The sequence below is a fragment of the Gigantopelta aegis genome, chromosome 12, assembly GCF_016097555.1.
Source record: "Gigantopelta aegis isolate Gae_Host chromosome 12, Gae_host_genome, whole genome shotgun sequence".
Taxonomy (NCBI): domain Eukaryota; kingdom Metazoa; phylum Mollusca; class Gastropoda; order Neomphalida; family Peltospiridae; genus Gigantopelta; species Gigantopelta aegis.
In genome coordinates this window covers 17,919,525-17,944,615 of record NC_054710.1, presented here as the reverse complement: position 1 = coordinate 17,944,615, position 25,091 = coordinate 17,919,525, and the positions used below count along the sequence as shown (strand labels likewise).

The 25,091-nt window shown below is 36.3% G+C and overlaps 1 protein-coding gene across 1 annotated transcript; it reads left to right on the top strand.

Moving 5' to 3' along the window:
- Positions 1–874: 874 nt before the first annotated feature.
- Positions 875–23,464, top strand: LOC121386258 (cilia- and flagella-associated protein 45-like). The gene is made up of 9 exons (XM_041517102.1): positions 875–999; positions 5,506–5,783; positions 7,499–7,643; positions 9,663–9,833; positions 12,118–12,465; positions 14,019–14,126; positions 15,542–15,849; positions 16,452–16,676; positions 21,410–23,464. The coding sequence occupies exons 1-9, from the start codon at positions 997–999 to the stop codon at positions 21,483–21,485; spliced, it is 1,662 nt and encodes a 553-aa protein (XP_041373036.1). The 5' UTR covers positions 875–996; the 3' UTR covers positions 21,486–23,464.
- The last annotated feature ends 1,627 nt before the right edge of the window (positions 23,465–25,091 follow it).

The window sequence follows — 25,091 nt, the reverse complement described above, 5'->3', positions numbered from 1 at the left end:
ATCTGTTTGTAATGTTTCCCATCAAAGTAAAATATATTGTTTTCCAATATATATTTTATGCTTTCTACAATTAAAGACTTCGAAATTCGTTCTCGCAAAAGTTCGGGATATTTGGTTAACCAGTATGACACTGCGGTGATTCCAAGGTCATGTGGTATGCTGGAATATAGTTTTGTTACATCAAATGTTACCAGTAAGCTTTCTTCCGTTGTCTTTTCTGGCAGGTTGTTGATGAAATCCATAGTGTCTCTTGTATAACTGGTTACTTTTAATAAAAATGGTTTCGACAATATATCAATGAAATTGCTCAGTCTGTGGGTTGCACACACTGGGCCAGCTACAATTGGCCGTAACTGTATATACTAATATAATAATAATCAGGTATTCCTTATCCGTAACTGTATATATTAATATAATAATAATCAGGTATTCCTTATCCGTAACTGTATATATTAATATAATAATAATAATCAGGTATTCCTTATTCGTATTCTGATTTTAGACTTTGCCTAGCTGTAACTTCGTGCATTGCATGAATGTTAACGGGTTGACATATATAATATATGAAACTAGTTTAGGATTTAAAAACAAATAAAAAATTGTATATGTAAGCCTATAAAAAAATCCTCATACTTGTTCAACATATTTTGTTTGGTACTTAAACAAGTTTGATAATTTATTTACTCTCCACAAAATGTAATTTGTACTTGGTACGTTTTGACCAAAATTTGGGTACATTTTGTCCAAAATTGGTTACGTTTTCGTTGGGTACGTTTCGGTTTGGATACCGAACTTCCCGTTTCTATGTTCATGGTTAACAAGACCCTGGTTGCAGTGCATACTGTTAATCAACTGAACCGGAAGTACAGTTTGACGCAACCGCAGACACCATGGTTACCAGAAGTAAATAATTTGATGTGTGCAGTTGAGACTTTTATGGTTGTGGTGATCTTATTTTAAATATTATTCAAGTATTTTAGAACAGACGGACGTAACATGGTAAGATGGTTAAGCTTATATAATGTGTTGTATACATAGGGTGTGCGACAGGCACTTGCACGTAGGCTAATTGTCTTAAAATATATGGCGAAATTGCCGACTAAACGTCAGCTTCAAACGGCAAACCACCACGAATGGCCGATTTTTATAAATTATTGCATAGGTGTAAAACAAATAATGACCTTCATTTAAAATACTTTTCAGACCTACTATTATCTTTTGATCTAACTTGGTCTCAAATATCTATTGGGTGGCAGGGGTTATTGTTATAATTGTGTTATTGTTATGGCCGACGACAGTCACATTTTGGGTTTCTAGACGTTTCGGTATAATATCCGCCCGGTCCCCTCCATTATTATTTTTAGTTAGGGTTGAGGTTAGGGTTAGGGTTAGGGTTAGGGTTGGGGTTATGGCTGGGGTTAGGGCTAGGGTTGGGGTTAGGGTTGGAGTTAAGGTTAGGGTTAGGGGAAGGGGGACCGGGCGGATATTTTTCTGACGTTTCGTACCCAAACACGTTCGTACCATACCGTTTCGTAACCACTAGCATACCAGTTCGTAACCAATTAAATAATGTCATACATTACACCTAACATTAATATATTTTTTAAATACACAATTGTAATGTTATATTACAAACATATTGTAACATTTAGCAAAAAAATTGTTGTAATAATCACTCAGTATTTTTTATAAGCATTAAATGAGCAATTATGTGCTGTGCATCACTGAAACATGCCGTTTCGTAACCAAAAAGCATACCTTTTCGTAACCAAAAAACATACCTTTTCGTAGCCAAAGAGCAATTCTTTTGTCTTGTAATTTGGTGTCGATTCCACAGTGCAGCGATGGTGTTTATTGTTATGCATAACCGTTCCGAGATATCGATCGGAATATTTCGCAAGACCGATCCTCTCTTCGTACGTATATATGCTCAAAACAAAAACATTCATATACGCACACCTACTTACGTGCGCACACGCACGCACATATAACAAAAATATAATAAAATCTGATATCCCATGTTTTTGGAATGTGGACTTTTTTTTAGGTCTAATAATGCCTACATTGTCCGATATAATACATTTTTGATAGAAGAATACAACTTTTTGTTTTAATTTATGCCTTTGTTTGGTATGCCTTTGGGTACGAACTGGTATGCCTTTGGGTACGAACTGGTATGCTTTTGGGTACGAACCGGTAATGGTACGAAACGGTATGGTTACAAAACGACCTGATACCCACATTTTGCACCCATGTTTTGTTTTCGTACACAATAAATATAGCATATCTCACCATAATTTCACTTGAAATCCATATTTCGTGAAAGATACAATGTTTTAATTACAAGATTTTCTTCCAAGACATCCAGGTGCATTAGTAATGTTCAAACAGAAAATTTTCAATAGCAATTTTGCATTGGAATTTTTCAGTGTTCTCAAAATGGAAACGTCATATAGGCCAAATGCCCCAGTATTGGACCACATAAGAAAAAAAGGATTGTAACATGTTCGTTTTATAGACATTTGTTAATATTTGTTTTTCGTCGTACATACTTACTGGCAATGCTATTCGTGAAATAAACCCAAGTTGTTCATGCATTATACGATGACTAGAGCTGCAATGTACAGTGTTCAACCAAATGACATGATTTCGACCACTTTCTAATTCACTAATAAAACTAAACTTTGAAGTTTATTTTATAGTAAATGCAACATATATCAAACACCTAAACCCCAAAACCGTTGATTTTAACAACTGTAACACACATGTATTTACACATGCACACACACATGTTTGTATGTACATTCACACATGCGCACATTCTTTCTGATAAACAGTGTCTTGGTCCTGTCTCAATTTACAGATAATTGTATTAGACTGAAAACAAAAGAAAATATAATTGTGTAAGTCCTGACAAACAGCACCAAAAGACATATAAGTAGTACATTTCTGGTTCTTGGCAGTTTATTTTGGTAATGTATCTTCAAGCTTTTCTATTGGTTGAATACTGGGGCAACCCTCTCTATCATATGTCATGATTTGATCATGTGGTCACGTGATCGAAATTATAATGACTGAGGTCACATTGCATTGCCAGCTCTGTTTTATTATAAATAAAAACATTAAAGACATTTTCAAAGATTTCAAATGGATTAAAAGTATTGCAAATGTTCACGGTATGCTGGATAGTGTAATAGTATACGTTCATTCACATGGTTATCGTCTGCTATTGCGTTTCCGAAAGAAAGAATGTTCACCCTGTCGCATATGTTCGAAATACTTTGGGAAAATCTATATACTATTCAGTTTAAAGGAGTAAGGTAATTAATTAAATACACTGGTCAAATGCTGGGTACTGGTCGAAAAAAAGTAAAGTTTGTTTTATTTAACGACGCCACTAGAGCACATTGATTTTTTATCTTATCATCGGCTATTGGACGTCAAACACACTGTTTTTAGAGGAAACCCGCTGTTGCCACATAGGCTACTCTTTTTACGACAGGCAGCAAGGGATCTTTTATTTGCGCTTCCCACAGGCAGGATAGCACAAACCATGGCCTTTGTTGAACCAGTTATGGATCACTGGTCGGTGCAAGTGGTTTACACCTACCCATTGGGCCTTGCGGAGCACTCACTCAGGGTTTGGAGTGGGTATCTGGATTAAAAATCCCATGCCTCGACTGGGATCTGAACCCAGTACCTACCAGCCTGTAGACCGATGGCCTGCCACGACGCCACCAAGGCCGGTGGGTACTGGTCGAATACTGGGATCACTGCCCTACCCAATTTATTGTTATTGTAAGGAGATGTAAAGTGATGTCATTGGAATACAGACGTCATTCAAATTCAAAATTAGCTATATTATTACAGTGTTTCACTACATTAAAATAAAAACTGGTCTACTAACCTTGATCCCTGTCAAAATTCTATAACGAGCAGACGGTACATGCTTTTATTTTTCATAATTCTGGAAAAAATATTAAGTTTAAGTTTAAAAAAATGAAAGAAATAAAAAGTACCTTTTGTCAAATATATCATATAAAAAATTTACCATTTGTGCCAAAACAAGTGACTGTCGTCAACCTTAGAAAGCCTCAAGGAAGAATAACAAGAAGATGCTGTGTATAGTAACAGTATACCCTCTTAAAATAAAGAATTTATTATTATTATTGTTATTTCAAGGAACAAATATTCATGTTAATGTTTTCAGAAGATTTTGGTAAAAGTACAAAGTAAACAGAAAAATCTACATCACTGTTTATTAAAACAGCAGCCAATTAGAATTTTACGATTTTGGGTCATTTTGCTCTGAAACTATTTAGAGCATTGATCTGTTTTGCCCAGGGTTGGTTCGCTCTAAATGTCATTCGTACTGAACCATTTCGCCCTAAAAGTGAGCCTTATATTAGACCCACTACCATTAAAAAAAATGGAATAAATATTGTTTAAAATAGAAACAAAGAAAGAAACATGCAAGGAATTGTTTTATTTCCAGCAGATGTTTCAACATTTTTTGTTTCTTTTGAAGTTTATAGATATGCCAAGAGCTGACACTTTTTCATGTTCTTGAGTTAGTGATTCAAAGATTGATGTGGTAGTTATTTTGTCACAAATAAATGTAAAAATAACAAAATATGACATTTAATTTGGTATTCTTGAGTTAGTGATTCAAATATTGATGTGGTAGTTATTTTGTCACAAATAAATGTGAAAATAACAAAATATGACATATTTAATTTGGTATTCTTGAGTTAGAGGTTCAAAGATTCATAGATGTAGAAGTAACAAAATATGACAGTGATATTCTTGAGTTAGTGGTTCAAAGATTCATGTTGTAATTTTTTTTTATCACAAATAAATGTGAAAATAACTAAATATGGCATTTAATTTGGTATTCTTGAGTTAGTGTTTCAAAGATTCATAGATGTATTAGTAACAAAATATGACAGCTGATATTCTTGAGTTTATGGTTCAAAGATTCATGTAGTATTTTTTTTATCACAAATAAATGTAAAAATAACAAAATATGACATATTTAATTTGGTATTCTTGAGGTAGTGGTTTAAAGATTCCTAGATGTAAAAGTAACAAAATATGACAGCTGATATTCTTGAGTTAGTGGTTCAAAGATTCCTATATGTTAAAGTAACAAAATATGACAGCTGATATTCTTGAGTTAGTGGTTCAAAGATTCCTATATGTTAAAGTAACAAAATATGACAGCTGATATTCTTGAGTTAGTGGTTCACCGGTTCATGTAGTCATTACTGATCACAAATAAATGTAAAAATAACAAAATATGACATATTTAATTTGGTATTCTTGAGGTAGTGGTTTAAAGATATCTAGATGTAAAAGTAACAAAATATGACAGCTGATATTCTTGAGTTAGTGGTTCACCGGTTCATGTGGTAATTGCTGATCACAAATAGATGTACAAATAACATGAATGTGACTGTTGGAACTGAGAGAATGCACCTTTAACCAGTACTCCTTGTCTTTCAGCCTGGCAGTACCATTTCTGCTAGTAACAGCTCCGCCTCCTCGGCCTCGAGGAGAGCAAAAACCCGACAGTACCGGACAGTCAGTCACCACTCACAGGTGGACGAGAGCCTGTTTGGTGATCGCAACCAGAACAACCAGAAAAACTGTGCCCCCCTCGATAACCCCCAAGAAGTTAATATTCAGAAGCAGGCACGTGATCGAAACCGGAAGAAGAGAACTCCGTATCAAAACAAAGAGACTGTTCAAATCATAACCAAAGATCTTATTCGCAATCTCATGTGAGTGGGAAATGACCGCAGAGGAATGACTGAGTAACTCTCCATTCCTGAAACAAAATGGAGACGAGATCTGCTATAGTTTCTTTATTTTGTCAGGAATGGAGAGTTAAAGGATATTCCCCTACTTATAATATACCAATAAATAATTATACAGTGAAACCTCTCAAAACCAAACCCTCTCTAAACTGGACTTCCCTCAAAACCAGACATTTTATAGTCCCATTTTAAAAATCAGAACAGAACTTAACCTCTCTAAACTGGATTCCTGTAATAACCAGACATTTTTCTTGGTCCTAATTACGGGTGTCTGGTTTAGAGGGGTTTCCCTGTGTATGTAAGTATATGTTTTATGGTAACATGTGCACAGACTTTCTCACATGTAGTCTGCTGCTCTGGACATTACTCAGCAGTCATAAATACTGTATGTGTTAAATGCCAAATGAAAATGATATGATATATCAGCATAAAATATTTACAAAATATGCAGACTGACACTGGCAAACTGACAACGGTTACAGATATATGTACGGTAGTTGCATGGATAGATAAATTAAGTATTTTTGAATTGTTGGTAAATTGGTTTATCATGTTTTCTAAAAGAATCCACTACAGTCAGGGCAAGCTCTGGCACTCGCCAAATTTGCCAGTTGCGAATTTTGAAAACAGTTGGCGAATTTTATTTTCATTTGGTGAAAATATTTTATGTAATAACTGACATTTTTTTTAGAAAATAACTGTTGATTTTTGAAGTTCAGTGGACAATATGGCGAAATATTTTATGTAATAACTGACATTTTTTTTAGAAAATAACTGTTGATTTTTGAAGTTCAGTGGACAATATGGCGAAATATTTTATGTAATAACTGACTTTTTTTTTAGAAAATAACTTAATTTTTGAAGTTCAGTGGACAATATGGCGAAATATTTGGCTCACCCAGAGCTAGCCCTGACAGTAGATATCGTTTTGAGAGTGGTAGGGGAGTGGTTTTCAAACTTACAAATTTAGTCATTTTTAGTGTTTGTCATTTTGAAGAGGAGTGACTTTTTGTCCACCCCACAACATCCCACTCCCTTAAAAACAGTGACACCCAATAGTCGATGTGTATTTTTGTGCTGGGGTATTGTTAGACATTCATTCATTCATTCCCTTAAAAACAGAGACACCCAATAGTCGATATGTATTTTTGTGCTGGGGTATTGTTAGACATTCATTCATTCATTCCCTTAAAAACAGTGACACCCAATAGTCGATGTGTATTTTTGTGCTGGGGTATTGTTAGACATTCATTCATTCATTCCCTTAAAAACAGTGACACCGAATAGTCGATGTGTATTTTTGTGCTGGGGTATTGTTAGACATTCATTCATTCATTCCCTTAAAAACAGAGACACCCAATAGTCGACGTGTATTTCTGTGCTGGGGTATTGTTAGACATTCATTCATTCATTCCCTTAAAAACAGTGACACCCAATAGTCGATGTGTATTTTTGTGTTGGGGTATTGTTAGACATTGATTCATTCATTCCCTTAAAAACAGTGACACCGAATAGTCGATGTGTATTTTTGTGCTGGGGTATTGTTAGACATTCATTCATTCATTCCCTTAAAAACAGAGACACCCAATAGTCGACGTGTATTTTTGTGCTGCAGTGTCGTTAAACATTCATTCCCTTAAAAACATCAGCCTGGAATGTAATAATGTTTTGTGTTTTAGTGTACCTACAGACGACCCCTCTGGAAAATCGATCATTCTAGACCCGGGGGAGTTTAGCCGAATCCTCGGCAGTTCACATGTGCTCACAAGAGAGGAGAAACTGGCTCGATGGGAAGCGATGAAGAGGGAGAAAGAACAGTTAGTGGTATGTGCATAGTGGTTAGTTGTTCTGTACACCCTAGAGTTTGGAAAGTCAGCATACTTGTAAGTACTGAATGTTTCTGTGTACATGGATGTGAAAATTAAGCATAACTACGCTTTTTTATTTCATCGAAAAAACCCCAACAAAAAGCCCCCCAAAACGTTGCGAAAACAAAAAAACGAAAGTAGTATCGCACGATCGCAAGTAGTATTCACGCGTAGTACTTCCCTTGGCAGGATTTCGTCAGCTTCGCTGCAGTTGGCCAGTTTTGTATGCTATTTGAAAGCCTTTGTTTGACTTGGGCAGAAAGAAGGTGAGCAGTAAGCTTTCTTGTTCCAGCCCATCTCACATCCCTGTGTGTATTGGCCACATGTGTTTTAAAATGTTAAAAATACCCTCTGACGATACAGGCTATGTGACCGTTGCCTGTAATATCTAACAAAATAGTTCTTAAATAACAAACAATTTTTATTTTTTTTATTTTTTTTAATTAAAGTTATTTACCACACTATTGTTATATTTTTAATGTCACAATGCTTGTTTACATTGGAGATCAACATTTCTTTGCTGATTATAAGTAGCGTGAAAGTAGTTCTATCACAAAAAGCTACATTTTTGGTCAGTGACTGAAAATGTAGAAATGTATCTAGTCATCATATTATGCTAATTGTTCATTTGCTTTCGATACACAGCCAGTTCATTATCTTTGACAATAGGAGTTTTACGTTTTTTGGCAAGCCTCTGGATTCACGATTGTTCAGATGTTTATAATGTGACATCCAGCATGAAATACACCAGTGAAATACAGAAACCAGAAAAAGCACATGTGATTTTGTGTTTATTACATATCCTAAAATGGAATCTTTACAAATGTAAACAAAAAAAGATCCAGCTTATAACAAGAATTTCCTAATTTATAAAACTAGCTAAGGTTGTTTGTGTTCCTATGCAAACTGCTAAACCAAAGGCGTTTCATGTAACTGTGTGCTATAATTAAATACTGAAGTAGCGTTAATTGAATTACTTCATTTCAACTTATTTTCGTGCTTATATCCAATTACGCTGTCCTGGGCACACACATCAGTTATCTGGGCTGTCTGTCCAGGACAGTGGGAATTGAATTAGGAAATGTTGTTCCAACTGTCTCAGCTTCCTCCATGGGTGCAGTCTCTTTGTCTATTAACTTCCCTGCACCTACCTGGCATGAAGGAATTCAAAGACAAAAAGGAAAGGTAGCAGTAAGATAAAAAAAAAAAATCTAATAAATAAAAAAATGCTAAAGTTATTTTTTATAGTGAAAGAGAAATTGTAATAAAAAGAACTCATTGACAGTCAGCTTAGATGGACCCTGGTAGATGCAAACACCATAGCTAATAATTGGATTTTTTGTTTTGTCTAAAGGCTAATTATACATGTTCGCAGAAAATTATTATACCAGTAGTAAAATGTTTTAAAGTAGCAAAGAAATGAAATGACTGCATGATCTGTATGTTTATGTACTGAGTGGCAACTGAATGGTGAGGGTGGTCTGGGGGAGGGAGGGGTCTTTTCCCCTTTGCAAACACTACAACTGCACTTAAAAAAACAAGTACAAAATATTTATGATATTCATGATGTTAAATTAAAAATTCAGTAAATTAATTTTTAAATTAAAGAATAATTTCATTTTAATGGAACTACATGTAGGATGATTGTGAATTTTATATTACATTAAAACAGAAATTAATGAAGAATTTAATTAATTAAAATTGAGATGCAACTATATGAGTGACACCAAATCAATTTATGGTAGATGAGACGTTTACTTACAGGTCAGGTCAGGTTAGGTCATAGGGCTTTACGTGCACATTCAGAGCAAGCTGTTGTAGCGCACGTCTATCCTGGGCACAAGAGCCAACCTCGGCTGGCTTCTCTGTCCAGGACAAGAATTTACTTCCACAGATTTCTGATTTTTATTGATAGCAGGGAAATAAGTGAATTAAAAAATGCGATTGACATGAATGTGATTATTTAATCCTGCAGGATGACGCACTTGAACGCAAACGTTTCATCAAGAGCATGGACCTTGCCCGACAGAAACATGAGAGGTTAACTGACCTTGAACTTGAGGCGAAAGACAAAGCCGAACATCTGCTAGCTAACGCAAATGCCATGAGACAGGAACAAGAGGACGAGATCAAATATCTCAATGAGGTTACTTCATGTCATATGTTGTCTGAGATTTAGTTATTAAATATCTCAATGCGGTTACTTCACTTCATATGTTGTCTGAGATTTAGTTATTAAATATCTCAATGAGGTTACTTCATGTCATATGTTGTCTGAGATTTAGTTATTAAATATCTCAATGCGGTTACTTCATGTCATATGTTGTCTGAGATTTAGTTATTAAATATCTCAGTGAGGTTACTTCACGTCATATGTTGTCTGAGATTTAGTTATCAAATATCTCAGTGAGGTTACTTCACGTCATATGTTGTCTGAGATTTAGTTATCAAATATCTCAATGAGGTTACTTCACTTCATATGTTGTCTGAGATTTAGTTAACAAATATCTCAATGAGGTTACTTCACGACATATGTTGTCTGAGATTTAGTTAACAATATCTCAATGAGGTTACTTCACGTCATATGTTGTCTGAGATTTAGTTAACAATATCTCAATGAGGTTACTTCATGTCATATGTTGTCTGAGATTTAGTTATCAAATATCTCAATGAGGTTACTTCATGTCATATGTTGTCTGAGATTTAGTTATTGAATATCTCAGTGAAGTTACTTCACGTCATATGTCAATCTAATTAAAATTAGCTCCACTATTACATGTGGATCTAACAGCAGCCAGTTGGAGCTCATGTCCACCAATCAAAACCTTACTTGCAGAATCCTGCCAGTGATTTAAAAATAATTTGAAAACATTTCGAATTATCCTGAGGGTATACGACATGTTTCGTGTGAATTACGAAATGCCTTAAAACATGTTTTATTTTATAAAATAAATAATTTGTAATGTAAAACTGAAGACTGATTTAGTTGGGGTTTTTTTTATAAATAAATAAATAATTTTTAATGTAAAATTGAAGACTGATAACCCACCCCGTACGTATTGGTATGGTTCGCTGTACTGCGGCCACTAAAATAGACTCGCCCGATATTTTTAGAATTTGTATGCTCCCAAGTAACGTTATAAAAGGCGAAGTGTGATTGGTCAATATTTAAATTATTATTTACAGACGGAATGTTACCTGGACATTGGGGACTACGCAGTGTTGTTAGCAATCCAATTAAAATTAGTTCTACTGGTCTAAATAGGGCATTCGTAATTCACATGAAACATATCGTATACCCTCAGGATAATTCGGAATGTTTTCAAATTATTTTTAAATCACTGGCAGGATTCTGCAAGTAAGGTTTTGATTGGTGGACATGAGCTCCAAACTGGCTGGTGTTAGATCCACATGTAATAGTGGAGCTAATTTTAATTAGATTGCGTCATATGTTGTCTGAGATTTAGTTATTGAATATCTCAATGAGGTTACTTCACGTCATATGTTGTCTGAGATTTAGTTTTCAAATATCTCAGTGAGGTTACTTCACTTCATATGTTGTCTGAGATTTAGTTATCAAATATCTCAATGAGGTTACTTCACTTCATATGTTGTCTGAGATTTAGTTATCAAATATCTCAATGAAGTTACTTCACTTCACATGTCTGAGATTTAGTTACCAAATATCTCAGTGAGGTTACTTCTCTTCATATGTTGTCTGAGATTTAGTTATCAAATATCTCAATGAGGTTACTTCACTTCACATGTCTGAGATTTAGTTACCAAATATCTCAATGAGGTTACTTCACTTCATATGTTGTCTGAGATTTAGTTATCAAATATCTCAATGAGGTTACTTCACTTCATATGTTGTCTGAGATTTAGTTATCAAATATCTCAATGAGGTTACTTCACTTCACATGTCTGAGATTTAGTTACCAAATATCTCAGTGAGGTTACTTCACTTCATATGTTGTCTGAGATTTACTTATCAAATACCTCAATGAGGTTACTTCACTTCATATGTTGTCTGAGATTTAGTTATCAAATACCTCAATGAGGTTACTTCATTTCACATGTTGTCTGAGATTTAGTTATTTAGAATATCTCAATGAGTCTGAGATTTAGTTATCAAATATCTCAATGAGTCTGAGATTTAGTTATCAAATGTCTCAGTGAGGATATTGCCTTAAAAATATAACAAAAATGCTTAGATGTGCATACTTTAGTACCAAGAGTGTATATTAGACAAATGTTTAGATGTGTAGACTTTAGTACCAGCAGTGTTCGTGTATGTTATTTGGGTATATGCATAGAGGGGCGACATTAAACTCTTAAAACATTGCACTCTCTGTGTGAATTACCAATTGCCTATTAGTGTGAGTTGTTAGTCGTGTGAAGCATCACAATGTTTGTTTGGTGTATTACAGCTGATCCTGAATGCGAAGTGCCATGCAATCCGTGATGCACAGATCCTGGAGAAGGGCCAGATAAAGCGTGAGATGACGGAGGAGGAGCGCCGACTCGACAAGATGATGGAGGTCGACCGGCAGAACGCCATTGTCGTACAGGAGGAGATCGAGCGGCGTCGCCGTGACGACAAGCTGTTTGGGGCGGGCAAGCTGCTGGAGCAGATTGAGGAGAATGAGCAGTCGCGTCTGTTTGAGCTGGAGAAGAAGGACCAGGAGAACGTCCAGATGCAGAAGTACATCGAGAAGCTGATGGAGGAGGACATCGCCGACCTCGATAAGAAGAAACGTGACCAGGTCGAGCTGCGGGTGAGTAGTGAAACATGAGCAGGGTGTGAGTAGTGAAACGTGACCAGGGGGTGACTAGTGAAACACGACCAGGTTGAGCTGTGGGTCAGTAGTGAAACATGAGCAGGGTGTGAGTAGTGAAATGCGACCAGGGGTTGAGTTGTGAAACATAACCAGGTCGAGCTGCGGGTCAGTAGTGAAACGCGACCAGAGGGTGAGTAGTGAAAAGCGACCAGGTCGAACTGTGGGTGAGTATTGAAACGCGACCAGGTTGAGCTGCAGGTGAGTAGTGAAACATGGCCAGGGGTGAGTATTGAAACGCGACCAGGTTGAGCTGCAGGTGAGTAGTGAAACGTGGCCAGGGGGTGAGTATTGAAATGGGACCAGGTTGAGCTGCAGGTGAGTAGTGAAACGTGGCCAGGGGGTGAGTATTGAAATGCGACTAGGTTGAGCTGCAGGTGAGTAGTGAAACGTGGCCAGGGGGTGAGTAGTGAACGCGACCAGGTTGAGCTGCAGGTGAGTAGTGAAACGTGGCCAGGGGGTGAGTAGTGAACACGACCAGGTTGAGCTGCAGGTGAGTAGTGAAACGTGGCCAGGGGGTGAGTAGTGAAATGCGACCAGGTCGAACTGTCGGTGATTAATGAAACGTGGCCAGGGGTAAGTATTGAAATGCGACCAGGTCGAACTGCAGGTGAATAGTGAAACGTGGCCAGGGGGAGAGTAGTGAAATGCGGCCAGGTCGAGCTGCTGGTGAGTAGTGAAACACGACCAGATCGAGCTGCGGGTGGATAGTGAAGTACGACCAGGTGAAGCTGCGGGTGAATAGTGAAACATGAGCGGGGGAGGGGGGGTGAGTAGTGAAATGCGACCAGGTTGAGCTGCAGGTAAGTAATGCATGGCATGCTGCAGTTTATACAGACTTTAAGCCTTGCATACAGTTCAGTTTTGTGCTTTTTTCCTGTTAAATTTTCATACTGTCACACAGTTAGATTTTTGTGCTTATATCCAGTTACATTTTAATCCTTACATACTGTTGGGATGTTCGGATCAGACTACTATCCCTTTGGGAATATGCCATTGTTTGAGGTCAGGTGAAGAATACTTAAAAGAGAAAACAGTCCAAGTTTTGTCCAGATTTTTTTGCTTTTATCCAGTTATATTTTCATATTTATATACAGTTAGATTCATGTGCTATTACCCAGTTAGGTTTTCGTGCTTATATCCAGTTAGATTTTTGTGCTTATATCCCATTAGATTTTCAAATTTATATACAGTTAGATTTATGTTTTTTTATCCAGTTACATTTTCATGTTTATATACAGTTTGATTTTCATACTTATATCCAGTTAGATTTTTCTGCTTATATACAGTTAGATTTTTGTGCTCATATTCAGTTACATTTTTATGTTTATATCCAATTAGATATTAGATGTAATAATCAAATAAGCATAAAAATTAAGTTAAAACAAATAGTGTTCTCCTCTGAATTCCATCTCTTTCAGGAGATCCTGTTTATGTATATATTTGATGCAACGGCACAGACAAATACGACGATGCAATTCTTTTATTTTCAGGAAGAGCTAAATAAAGCTAATGATGCCATCATGCGGCGCCGGGAGTTGGTAAAAGAGCAGGAAATGCTAGCAGAGATGAAAGTTCTTGAGTTCCAGAAAGAAAAAGCGGTACGTCTATGTTTTAAGTCCTTCGACAGACAATGTTAAAATGTACAGATGAAATATTTACTCGTGAATTATTAGAGCTGGGTGGTATACCGGATATACCGTTCAGTATTGGTATTATGTCAATACTGATTTACCGTACTGAGCAAATTTCAAAATACTGAAATGTCGGTATTAAAAAATGTTATCCGCCATTTAGTAAAGCACTAACAATATATCTGACAAACGCAAAATAGCTGAAAAGAAGAGAGAGAGATGAGGGCCTTATGCATGTAATTTAATTTTATTTAGATAAAATTAGTGGGTGAGCCTTAACTTGAAAGCAGAGTATACCGAAAATACAGCTCGATATCGGTATTGTGTCCATACTGAATACCGTACCCATACTGAGGTAAATCACCCCAATAATACTGATACCAATACTGAACTTGAAATTTCAATACCGCCCAGCTCTATGCATTATAGACATTAAATTCCTAAGTGCGATCGGCCAAATAATCAATTGCTCTCAAGCATCAGCCCACAGACAGGATAGCACATACCACAGCCTTTGATACACCAGTCGTGGTAGTCTGGCTGGAACACGAAATAGCCCAATTATGGGCTCACCGCCGGAGATTGATCCCAGACTGTCCACTCATCAGGCAAGCACTTTTCCACTGGGCTACGACCCACCGCTTCCCAATGATGGATAGTCCATTCCTACATTGTGCTGTTGTTTGTGCTTTGAGCGAGGGGCGGGACGTAACCCAGTCGTAAAGTGCTCGCCTGATGCGAGGTCAGTCTAGGATCGATCCCCGTCAGTAGCCCCAGTGGGCTGGTTCTCGTTCCAGCCAGTGCACCATGACTGGTATATCACAGGCCATATATGTGCTATTCTATCTGTGGAATTGTGCATATAAAATATCCTTTGCTATTAATGGAAAAATGTAGCGGGTTTCCTCTCTTAGACTGTATGTCAGAATTACCAAATGTTTGACATTCACTTGCCACTGATCAATAGTGCTCTAGTGGTGTCATTAAACAAAACAAACATTTCCTCTCTTCAACTATGTCAGAATTACCGAATGTCTGACATCCACTAGCCGATGATTAATAAATCAGTGTGCTCTAGTGATGTCGTTAAGCAAAACAAACATTTCCTCTTTTGGACTGTATGTTAGAATTACCAAATGCTTGACATCCAGAGTCCAGAGATTTAGTGATCAGGTACAGAAGGTGGTAAGTTGGTGTTAGGTCTGTGTTTTTTTAAGTCCAGAGATGAAGTTAAACAAAACAAACTTGGACTATGTCAGAATTACTGAATGTTTGACATCCAGAGTCCAGAGATGACGTGATTAGGTACACAAGGTGGTACGTCGGTGTTAGGTCAGAGATGAAATTATAAAAACCAACTTTTAACTTTTACCTGTTTTCAGGAGCGCGAGGCCGTGTACGAGGCTGAGCAGGAGAGAATCCGCATCCAGAAGGAGAAGGAAGTGGCTCACCTGCGCAGTCTGCAGGAGCGAGCCCAGGACAAGCAGGCCGAACGGGACGCGATACGGGCGCGGCGGGCCCAGGAGGAGACGGAGCGGGAATGGCGGTTGAAGGAGGCTGCCCAGCAGGAGAAGAAGGCTGCAGTGGAGGCCATGTTGAAGGAGGCGCGCACGGTGCAGCTGCAGCACAAGGAACACAACCTGGCCGTGCAGGCGCAGAGGGAGCGCGCAGAGTTTGAACGCGTTCTCAGGTCAGTGGCGGCATTTCTTTATCCTAGACAGTGTATTTATTTGTGTTTTAAGTCTTGTACAAAACAGTGTTTATTTGTGTTTTAAGTCTTCAAGTGTTCGAACGCGTTCTCAGGTCAGTGGCAGCATTTCTTTATCCTAGACCGTGTTTATTTGTGTTTTAAGTCTTGTACAATGGTAGAGGGAGCGCGCAGAGTTCGAACGCGTTCTCAGGTCAGTGGCGGCATTTCTTTATCCTAGACAGTGTTTATTTGTGTTTTAAGTCTTCAAGAGTTTGAACGTGTTCTCAGGTCAGTGGTGACATTTCCTTATCCTACAGTATATTTATTTGTGTTTTAAGTCTTGTACAAGACAGTGTTTATTTGTGTTTTAAGTCTTCAAGTGTTCGAACGCGTTCTCAGGTCAGTGGCAGCATTTCTTTATCCTAGACCGTGTTTATTTGTGTTTTAAGTCTTGTACCATGCGTAGTGTTCAAACATGTTCTCAGGTCAGTGGCGGCATTTCTTTATCCAAGACAGTATTTATTTGTGTTGTAACTCTTGTGCAGGTGCAGAGAGAATGTGTTTTGTAGAGATGTTGTTTAATGTGTGTGTGTTTTTTGCAGGGCTCAAAATGAGTTGATGGAGAAGGAGAAGCGAGAGGAGGAGACTGCCGCATGTAAACGTCATCACCACGCCGACGAGGTTCGAGCCCAGATCCGCCAGCGCGAGCGAGAGCGCATCCTTGAGAGAAATGAGTTCTTCGAGGAGGGCGTGCGACTGGACGAGGAGGCGCGCCTTCGCAGACAGAAACTGGATGAGGTGAAGAGCAAGAAACTGCAGGAACTCAGGTATGTCATGTTTATAAACGTTACTTAACATAGGTCTTCAGGTCTGTCACATTTATATGAGTGACTTAACATAGGTCTTCAGGTCTGTCACATTTATATGAGTGACTTAACAGGTCTTCAGGTCTGTCACATTTATATGAGTGACTTAACATAGGTCTTCAGGTCTGTCACATTTATATGAGTGACTTAACATAGGTCTTCAGGTCTGTCACATTTATATGAGTGACTTAACAGGTCTTCAGGTCTGTGATGTTTATATGAGTGACTTAACATAGGTCTTTAGGTCTGTGATGTTTATATGAGTGACTTAACATAGGTCTTCAGGTCTGTCACGTTTATACATGTTACTTAACATAGGTCTTCAGGTCTGTGATGTTTATATGAGTGACTTAACATAGGTCTTCAAGTCTGTGATGTTTATATGAGTGACTTAACATAGGTCTTCAGGTCTGTGATGTTTATATGAGTGACTTAACATAGGTCTTCAGGTCTGTGATGTTTATATGAGTGACTTAACATAGGTCTTCAAGTCTATGATGTTTATATGAGTGACTTAACATAGGTCTTCAGGTCTGTGATGTTTATATGCAGTGTTCGAGATTAAAACTTTGGGGCAGTATCCCAGTTGGATACTAACATTTCAAAATCTGGTATCCCACCTGAGAATTTAGTATCCCACTTAAATGAAATTCATAAATAACATCGTAACAAACTTGGACGACGCTGTTAGTTACTTAACTTCACCAGTAAATGACGACTTTCATTGTTTCAGTGAAAAATAAAAACGCAGGATTTAAAAACAAACAAAAAAACATTACATGGTATCCCAGTGGGATACTGGATTATTGAAGTTTGGTATCCAAAATTCAATTCTGGTATCCCCGGGATATTGGGATACCATTAATCTCGAACATTGATATGAGTTACTTAACATAGGTCTTCAGGTCTGTCACATTTATATGAGTGACTTAACATAGGTCTTCAGGTCTGTCATGAGTAGCTTAACATAGGTCTTCAGGTCTGTGATGTTTATATGAGTGACTTAACATAGGTCTTCAGGTCTGTCACGTTTATATGAGTTCATTAACATAGGTCTTCAGGTCTGTGATGTTTATATGAGTGACTTAACATAGGTCTTCAGGTCTGTCACGTTTATACATGTTACTTAACATAGGTCTTCAGGTCTGTGATGTTTATATGAGTGACTTAACATAGGTCTTCAAGTCTGTGATGTTTATATGAGTGACTTAACATAGGTCTTCAGGTCTGTGATGTTTATATGAGTGACTTAACATAGGTCTTCAGGTCTGTCACATTTATATGAGTGACTTAACATAGGTCTTCAGGTCTGTCATGAGTAGCTTAACATAGGTCTTCAGGTCTGTGATGTTTATATGAGTGACTTAACATAGGTCTTCAGGTCTGTCACGTTTATATGAGTTCATTAACATAGGTCTTCAGGTCTGTGATGTTTATAGGAGTGACTTAACATAGGTCTTCAGGTCTGTCACGTTTATACACGTTACTTAACATAGGTCTTCAGGTCTGTCACATTTATACACGTTACTTAACATAGGTCTTCAGGTCTGTCACGTTTATACACGTTACTTAACATAGGTCTTCAGGTCTGTGATGGTTATATGAGCGACTTAACATAGGTCTTCAGGTCTGTGATGTTTATATGAGTGATTTAACATAGGTCTTCAGGTCTGTCACGTTTATATGAGTGACTTAACATAGGTCTTCAGGTCTGTGATGTTTATACAAGTTACTTAACTAAACATGTGATAGTTCATATGAATGAGTTGCAGACTTCAACTTGGGTCTTTAGTTAATTAAAAGAGGTCAGCAAAGGTGAAAAGTTAATCAAGTGTGCACCCGGCAGACGGGAGATTCGGATCAATCTGGGCATAACCTCTATACAGTTCCACATGGTTTTCATGGATGGGCTTTTTTTTTCAACTATAATTATTATGAATCGGTTTTTTAAACATCTCCCATGTCATCTGATATTGTTTATTCCAAGCATGCATTTGCAATTGTTATTGGCAGGTGGAGGATATTAGGGATATAAATAAAGCTGGCTTGTTTTTCATAGTTACCAGCTACCAGCAACTAACAATAGACTTAATTAACCTCTTTCATACTTATTTCCTTTAATATGTTTTTGTTTTTCTGTACTAGAGTTATTTTTTCAACATATTGATTTCCTATATATATATATATATATATATATATATATATATATATACACCTGGAAATTAATTAGGCATCACATAGTTATGACCATGTGGCTAATACTTCGCACGTAATTGTAAACGTTTCATGGATACAAAACACTGAAATGAATGTGTGTATACAGAGGATATTAAAAATGATTGACTTAAAATGACCCTGTTATTATGTCAACATATAATGTGTTCTAGGGGTAAAACACACCACATAAATATGCATGAACATATATGATATGAAGCTGAAATCAGCTGATATGCTTCCCATAAGTCATTTCTTCGTGCCATCTTGGTAAATATGCAGTAGAAACAGAATATGTAAAAACTCTCAATATCAGGTTTAAATAAACTCTGTCGGCACGGGCAACTATTTTTAGGTTTTTTTTTTTTTATTGGCTGTTGTATAATTCAGGTGATACTTAATAAATTTCCAGGTGTATAGTTTTGTTTTTTCTCTAACAGACTTATTTTTCTAACAGTAGCCTTACTAACAGCTTAACGGTACTAACACTTTGTTACAGGGATGCTGGAATTCCTAAGAAATATCTTCAGAACGTTATTCACCGGGCAAAGTTACAGTCGGATGTAGTGTTAGCCTAGACTGTACGAAACATGTAAACAAAACATAGCTTGTGGTTTTCGTGTGCACTTTGTTTGCAGTGTTAGTGTGTGTGTGCGGCCTTGTGAAGCGTAGTATAGTGACACATACACCAAGCAGTTTTATCCTTATTACTAGATGTCTGCTGTTCTCATGCATTACTGCACGCTGAAACGATGTTGCAGTATTGTAATCATTAGTGTAGCAAGTTTTTGCAGTATGATTCATTGACATCTAAAGTTACAACACACTATCTCCGTAATGTATCAACAGAGCTGGTGTACTGTAACTTCAGATGGAGGCAATTGGGGGGGGGGGGGGATGGGAGGATGTATGTAACCAACAAATATCACCTGGTGATGGGCTTGTATTATATTATTTTTGGGACTGCACTTGTTTTTACTTCATAAATTCACAGAAATATTTGCATGGAACACATACCATATGATAGATATGGATGCATTGTTTTTATGTTATTGTATTATATATATAGATTTCAATTGATATCATTCTTTCATTAAGTGATTAACACTGAGAGGAATCAATCTAAAGCCAAATTATTTTTATTTAAGAAACATTTTCTTATTTCAGAATTTAGTATTATTATTATTATTACTACATGTATTATTAGTATTTTTAAATGTTTACATTATTTTACTGGTATGCATAGGTTACTAGTACCATTAAACTGCATGAAGATTCATTTTTGGTGATATAAAATATGTTGGTGTTGGGTTGCTGTTTTTAATCATTATTATTAAAAAAAAAAAATTGGGGGGAGAGGTATCCTTTTTATTTGGTATGGGTTTTTTTTGTTGATAGGTGACCTTTTTCAATAGGTGACCTAAGCCTAAGGCTTATGTGAACTATTGCAATATGTTTTTGTCCGTTGTTATGTCATTGTTATGTCGTCCATCATCCGTCGTTTTGAATTTTTTTACTTACTGCTCAATTTCAGCCAAATTTCGTGGAAAGCTCCTTAGCACAGGAAAGCACAAATTTATGAATTTGATCATTCTGAACCCCCCTCCCTCCCCCAGGGGCATGAGGGGCAGGGCCAAAATGGGGGAAATGCTATAACCATGTATGTAAATGTCAATATATGGTTTATCTAATTTGTTAAGGTCATTAATGTTAGGTTCCCCTTTTGTCCCAATGAAGGGGGTTTAAGTTACTAGTTATGTACATATATAGAGAAATTCATCTAAACTTATTTCTTTAACTTCTTCAAAACTTCAAAACATGTAGCTGGTTCCAATCAAATGTTAATGGAATTTTTATTTTTTATTTAGTCATTCTCACCACTGAGGGGCGGGGTCCAACAGGGGAACCTTCTCAAGCTATTTGTCCAATTCCAACCACATTTTGTTGGATGCTTCCTCAGTACATGGAGAAACAAATTTGTGAATTTGATCATTCTGATACTTCAGTGGTCTGAGGTGTGGGGCCCAAAAGGGAAAATTAAACCAAATTTTTAAAATGTTCTTTGCTAGATGTACTTTCCGAAATGCTGTAACTAAATAGTCTTTATATATAAAAGTCACTAGATGGTTTATCGAAGTTGTGAATTTCATTAATGTTGTGTCCCTTGTTTGTGCCTGGGGAGGGGTGAAGTATACTAGAGTTGTATAGAGAATACAGTTAAATTTCTTCACAACTACTAGACCATTTCCAACTAAATTTAGAAACAAAATCATGTGTTGTTTCCTCAATGAGACTAGTAATTGGGGGTCGGCAATTTACTCAGGTGACAGTTTAGGCCTATGGGCCTTTTATTTGGTGTGACATTATTGAATAAAACAGTCAGTGGTAAAGAATAATTTATGTTGTATTAAATAATATGATGTTTTTGTTTTCTGTTTTCTGTCAACACAATGTTGTATAATGTATGTTTATGGTTGCAGGGCTGCTGGTATACCAGAGAAGTACCTGTCACAAGTTGAACGTAAAGTCAACCAGCCTCAGAAGATTATGGTTTAAAGTAAACCCTGACTCATACCAATGATGAAGAATTGCCATTCACATATTGTCAAAATCAGCAACCGATTGTGATTGAATACCTACAATCAGTGTTTTAGAATATAGTATTTCTTCCATTCAGCCATATAGTATTATGGAAAAGGACTTGCATTGAACATTCAGAGTGGAAGTTACATAAATATCAGTATTTTTATTAACACATTGTGGAAGCCATTCTTTTATTTATATGGTGTATTTTGTATTGTTAATGATGTAAATAAATATATAAATATGATGGTTATACATATTGTTCTTGTACTGTATATTGAAATTGAACTAGGGTGGATTTTAAATGAATGTACATGTATATGGGTGTGTTTGTTTTAATAACATTGCCAGTGTTTTATGCTGTTTAAAGCACCAATCTCAAGTATATTTTTAATACATTGGGAACACGTGATGAAGAAAATACTATGTAAGCATTTCCTCGGTCTCCAGAAATGATTTTAAAATTTTCAGTTTTGGACTGCTGGATGAATTTGTAAATTACTTTTTTTATACATTCAGATATGTATTTGACATCAGATATGTATTTGACATCACTAGATGTGAAAACGTGACTGCTTCTAGCAAGAATCTAGGTTTCAGACTGAAATGTCATTCAGTGTTATAGGAGATTTATGTACGTGGTGTTTTTGCATTTGAAAAAGATGTTAATTGATTTCGAAGGCAAGATTTGGTCGTTATTAGCAACACCATATAGTCATGAGCCAAACATTTAAGATACAGTGAAATTCTTTATCTTTGTAGATTTAAATTCTTAGGTTTTGCCAAAAATAGAAATTTCATTGGGTACTTTAATTCATGGATAGAAAAGGTAGTATCATAAATTAGTAAACATGTAATATATTTTCATTGTGTTCTCAAGTTCACTGACTTGACTAGTCCACAAATTACACAAAACGTAGGCAACCACGAAAAAATAAATGCATGTCTTTCGTGTAATATGTGGCATGGTCTCTATATATATTTTTGTAAATAAAGGTTTTTTCTTTTGTTACATAGTGTTAAATGTATTGTTTAATATGGATAATATATATTCGTTGTGTAATATATATAATGTTATACAAGTTGTTCAGACTGTGATTTATTTATTTATTTCAGGTAGTGACTGATTTGCATGCAAAATAGTTCTATCATTGTTATATTGTAGGGAGACATACCGTTTTAAAAACCCCCCACAATTGCTGGACTTGAGACGCCCATGGTTGATAAAAATAATAAGTCGCAACTGGTGAATTTCATCAGCTATTGAAACTTCTCCATTGGCTATGTTGTACAGATTACCGATTAATTAATTTTCTTTTAAAAATGTCAAGAAATAGATATTAATTTTTAGTACTGTGTAACTCTTGTAAACCAGACACCCTCGTAACCAAGTAAAAAGTCTGGTTTTAAGAGGTATCCGTTTTAGAGAGGTTCCCTTCTGTACAGATGTTTAAAAAGACAATGAAAAATGTCCTGTTTTGAGGGAATTCTGGTTTACAGAGGGTATGGTTTTGAGAGGTTTCACTGTGTTATGATAGCAGAAATCTCCAACAAATGTTGCTCATATAATGGGTGAAGCATTTACTATGAAAATACACAACTGAAAATAAAAACGTGTCATTTATTTTTGGTATTTTATTTCTGTAGAGTAAAATAATTTTTAAAAATTGCACCATTATTTTGGCGAGTATTTGGATAGTTACTCAATAGTGATGCCGAAAAGACATGTCACCAACTTTCACTACATCTACCATGGAAATGAAATAAATAAATCTGTTTTGAAATAGTTTTATGTTTTCTTGTATTGTAAACTATTTTTCAGAATTTCAAGGAACAAATATTTTGGGTTCATTATAAAAATAATTGCACAGAATTGGCTGGAAGCAACATTAAATATAATAATTGGGATCATTGTGAATGCTGTGTAAAATAATAAACAAAACATACAAAAATTGTTGTTTTTATTTTGCTTTGTTGAACTTTAAAGTAAGTGTTGAATGGATAATATTCCAGTGTATAATGAAGGTCGATTCAGGATTTTGTAAAGTGGGATTTGGGTCATAAAATTCTAAAAGGTATGTTTGAGTTTGCCAAAGTCAAAAATGAGCCAAGTTCCCAAATGGAATGAGATTTGTAGTGCCGATTTGGAGGCATGCTCCTTAGAATTTGTTGAAATAAAGATGTATTTTTAGCGTAATTTAGTAATATGTTCATTACTAAATTACGCTAAAAATACATCTTTAAAAATGTTCTAAGGAGCATGCCTCCGAATAGGGTTCATTGTACCCCTGTTAATTTTCCCTTCTGGATCCGCCACTATAACTGGCCAGGAATAGATGATGTATATGGTAGTGGTGGGGTGGACAATAGTCCGAGTAATTACTATGTCAATTCAATTCACGACCTGGCAACTACAAAACCCCCACAAAATCACTTTATCATAAACATTTTCACATTCAATACAATATTCAGTGGGCGGGACATAGCCCAGTGGTAAAGCACTCGCTTGATTCGTAGTCGGTCTGGGATCGATCCCTGTCTGTGGACCGGCCCATTGGGCTATTTCTCGCTTAAGACAGTGCACCACGAATTGTACATCAAAAGCTGTGGTATGTGCTATTCTGCCTGTGGGATAGTGCATATAAAAGACCCCTTGCTACTACTGGGAAAAATGTAGCGGGTTTCCTCTCTAAGACTATGTCAGAATTACCAGACGTTTGACATCCAATAGCTGATAATCAATAAATCGTGCCCTAGTGGTGTCATTAAACAAAACAATTTCTTTTTCAATGCAATTTCTATGTCGAGAATATGTGACAGCTATATATTTGAAAGTACAGTCATGTACATGTATGCAATAAGACAGGATAGCACATACCATGCAATAAATCGATACAACTTTATAGGCTATTGCATGTCAAACATTTGGTAAATTTTAGCTTATTAGTCTTAAAAAAAAACCACCTGCAATTTTTTTTCTTTAGTAGCAATGGATCTTTTTAAATGCACCATCCCAGACAGGATAGCACATACCATGACTTTTGATATACCAGTCGTAGTACGCTGGCTGGAATGAAAAATAGGCCAATGAGTCTGTCGACGTGGATCCTAGACCATCCATGCACCACGTGAACAAGTCCCACCCCAAATTACATTGATATGAATGCAAAAGTCAATGGTGATGTGCCACCTTTAATATACCAGTCTTGGGACCTAGTTTGGAATGGGAAAATAATAATGACAAATGTCAGAATCACAACACAAGCACAAATGTATTTTCGTAGTAGACATTTATTTGACAACAGCCATGTACAAATGTAAAGTGACAGTTACAAATATAAATGCAAGTTAAATTTAAATACAGCCTATAACCCTCTCAGTGCCAGAAACATTTTCTAAGTTCAAAAATATATCTTTTTAAAAAGTCTTCAAATATTTAAACCTTTTGTACTTAAAAATTGTTGATGAGGTCAAACTTCATCTTACTTTAATGAAAATGGCCTTGAATTTCTTCAACACGATAAAATATTTAAAAAACAGTAGAGGTCATTTGATGACATTAACATCCAAGATGCACAA

Excerpts from the sequence above, each read along its gene's own strand:
- LOC121386258 (XM_041517102.1), top strand. Across the intron at positions 12,466-14,018 it reads GTGACCAGGTCGAGCTGCGG|GAAGAGCTAAATAAAGCTAA; the intron begins GTGAGTAGTGAA and ends TTTTATTTTCAG. Across the intron at positions 15,850-16,451 it reads GAGTTTGAACGCGTTCTCAG|GGCTCAAAATGAGTTGATGG; the intron begins GTCAGTGGCGGC and ends TGTTTTTTGCAG.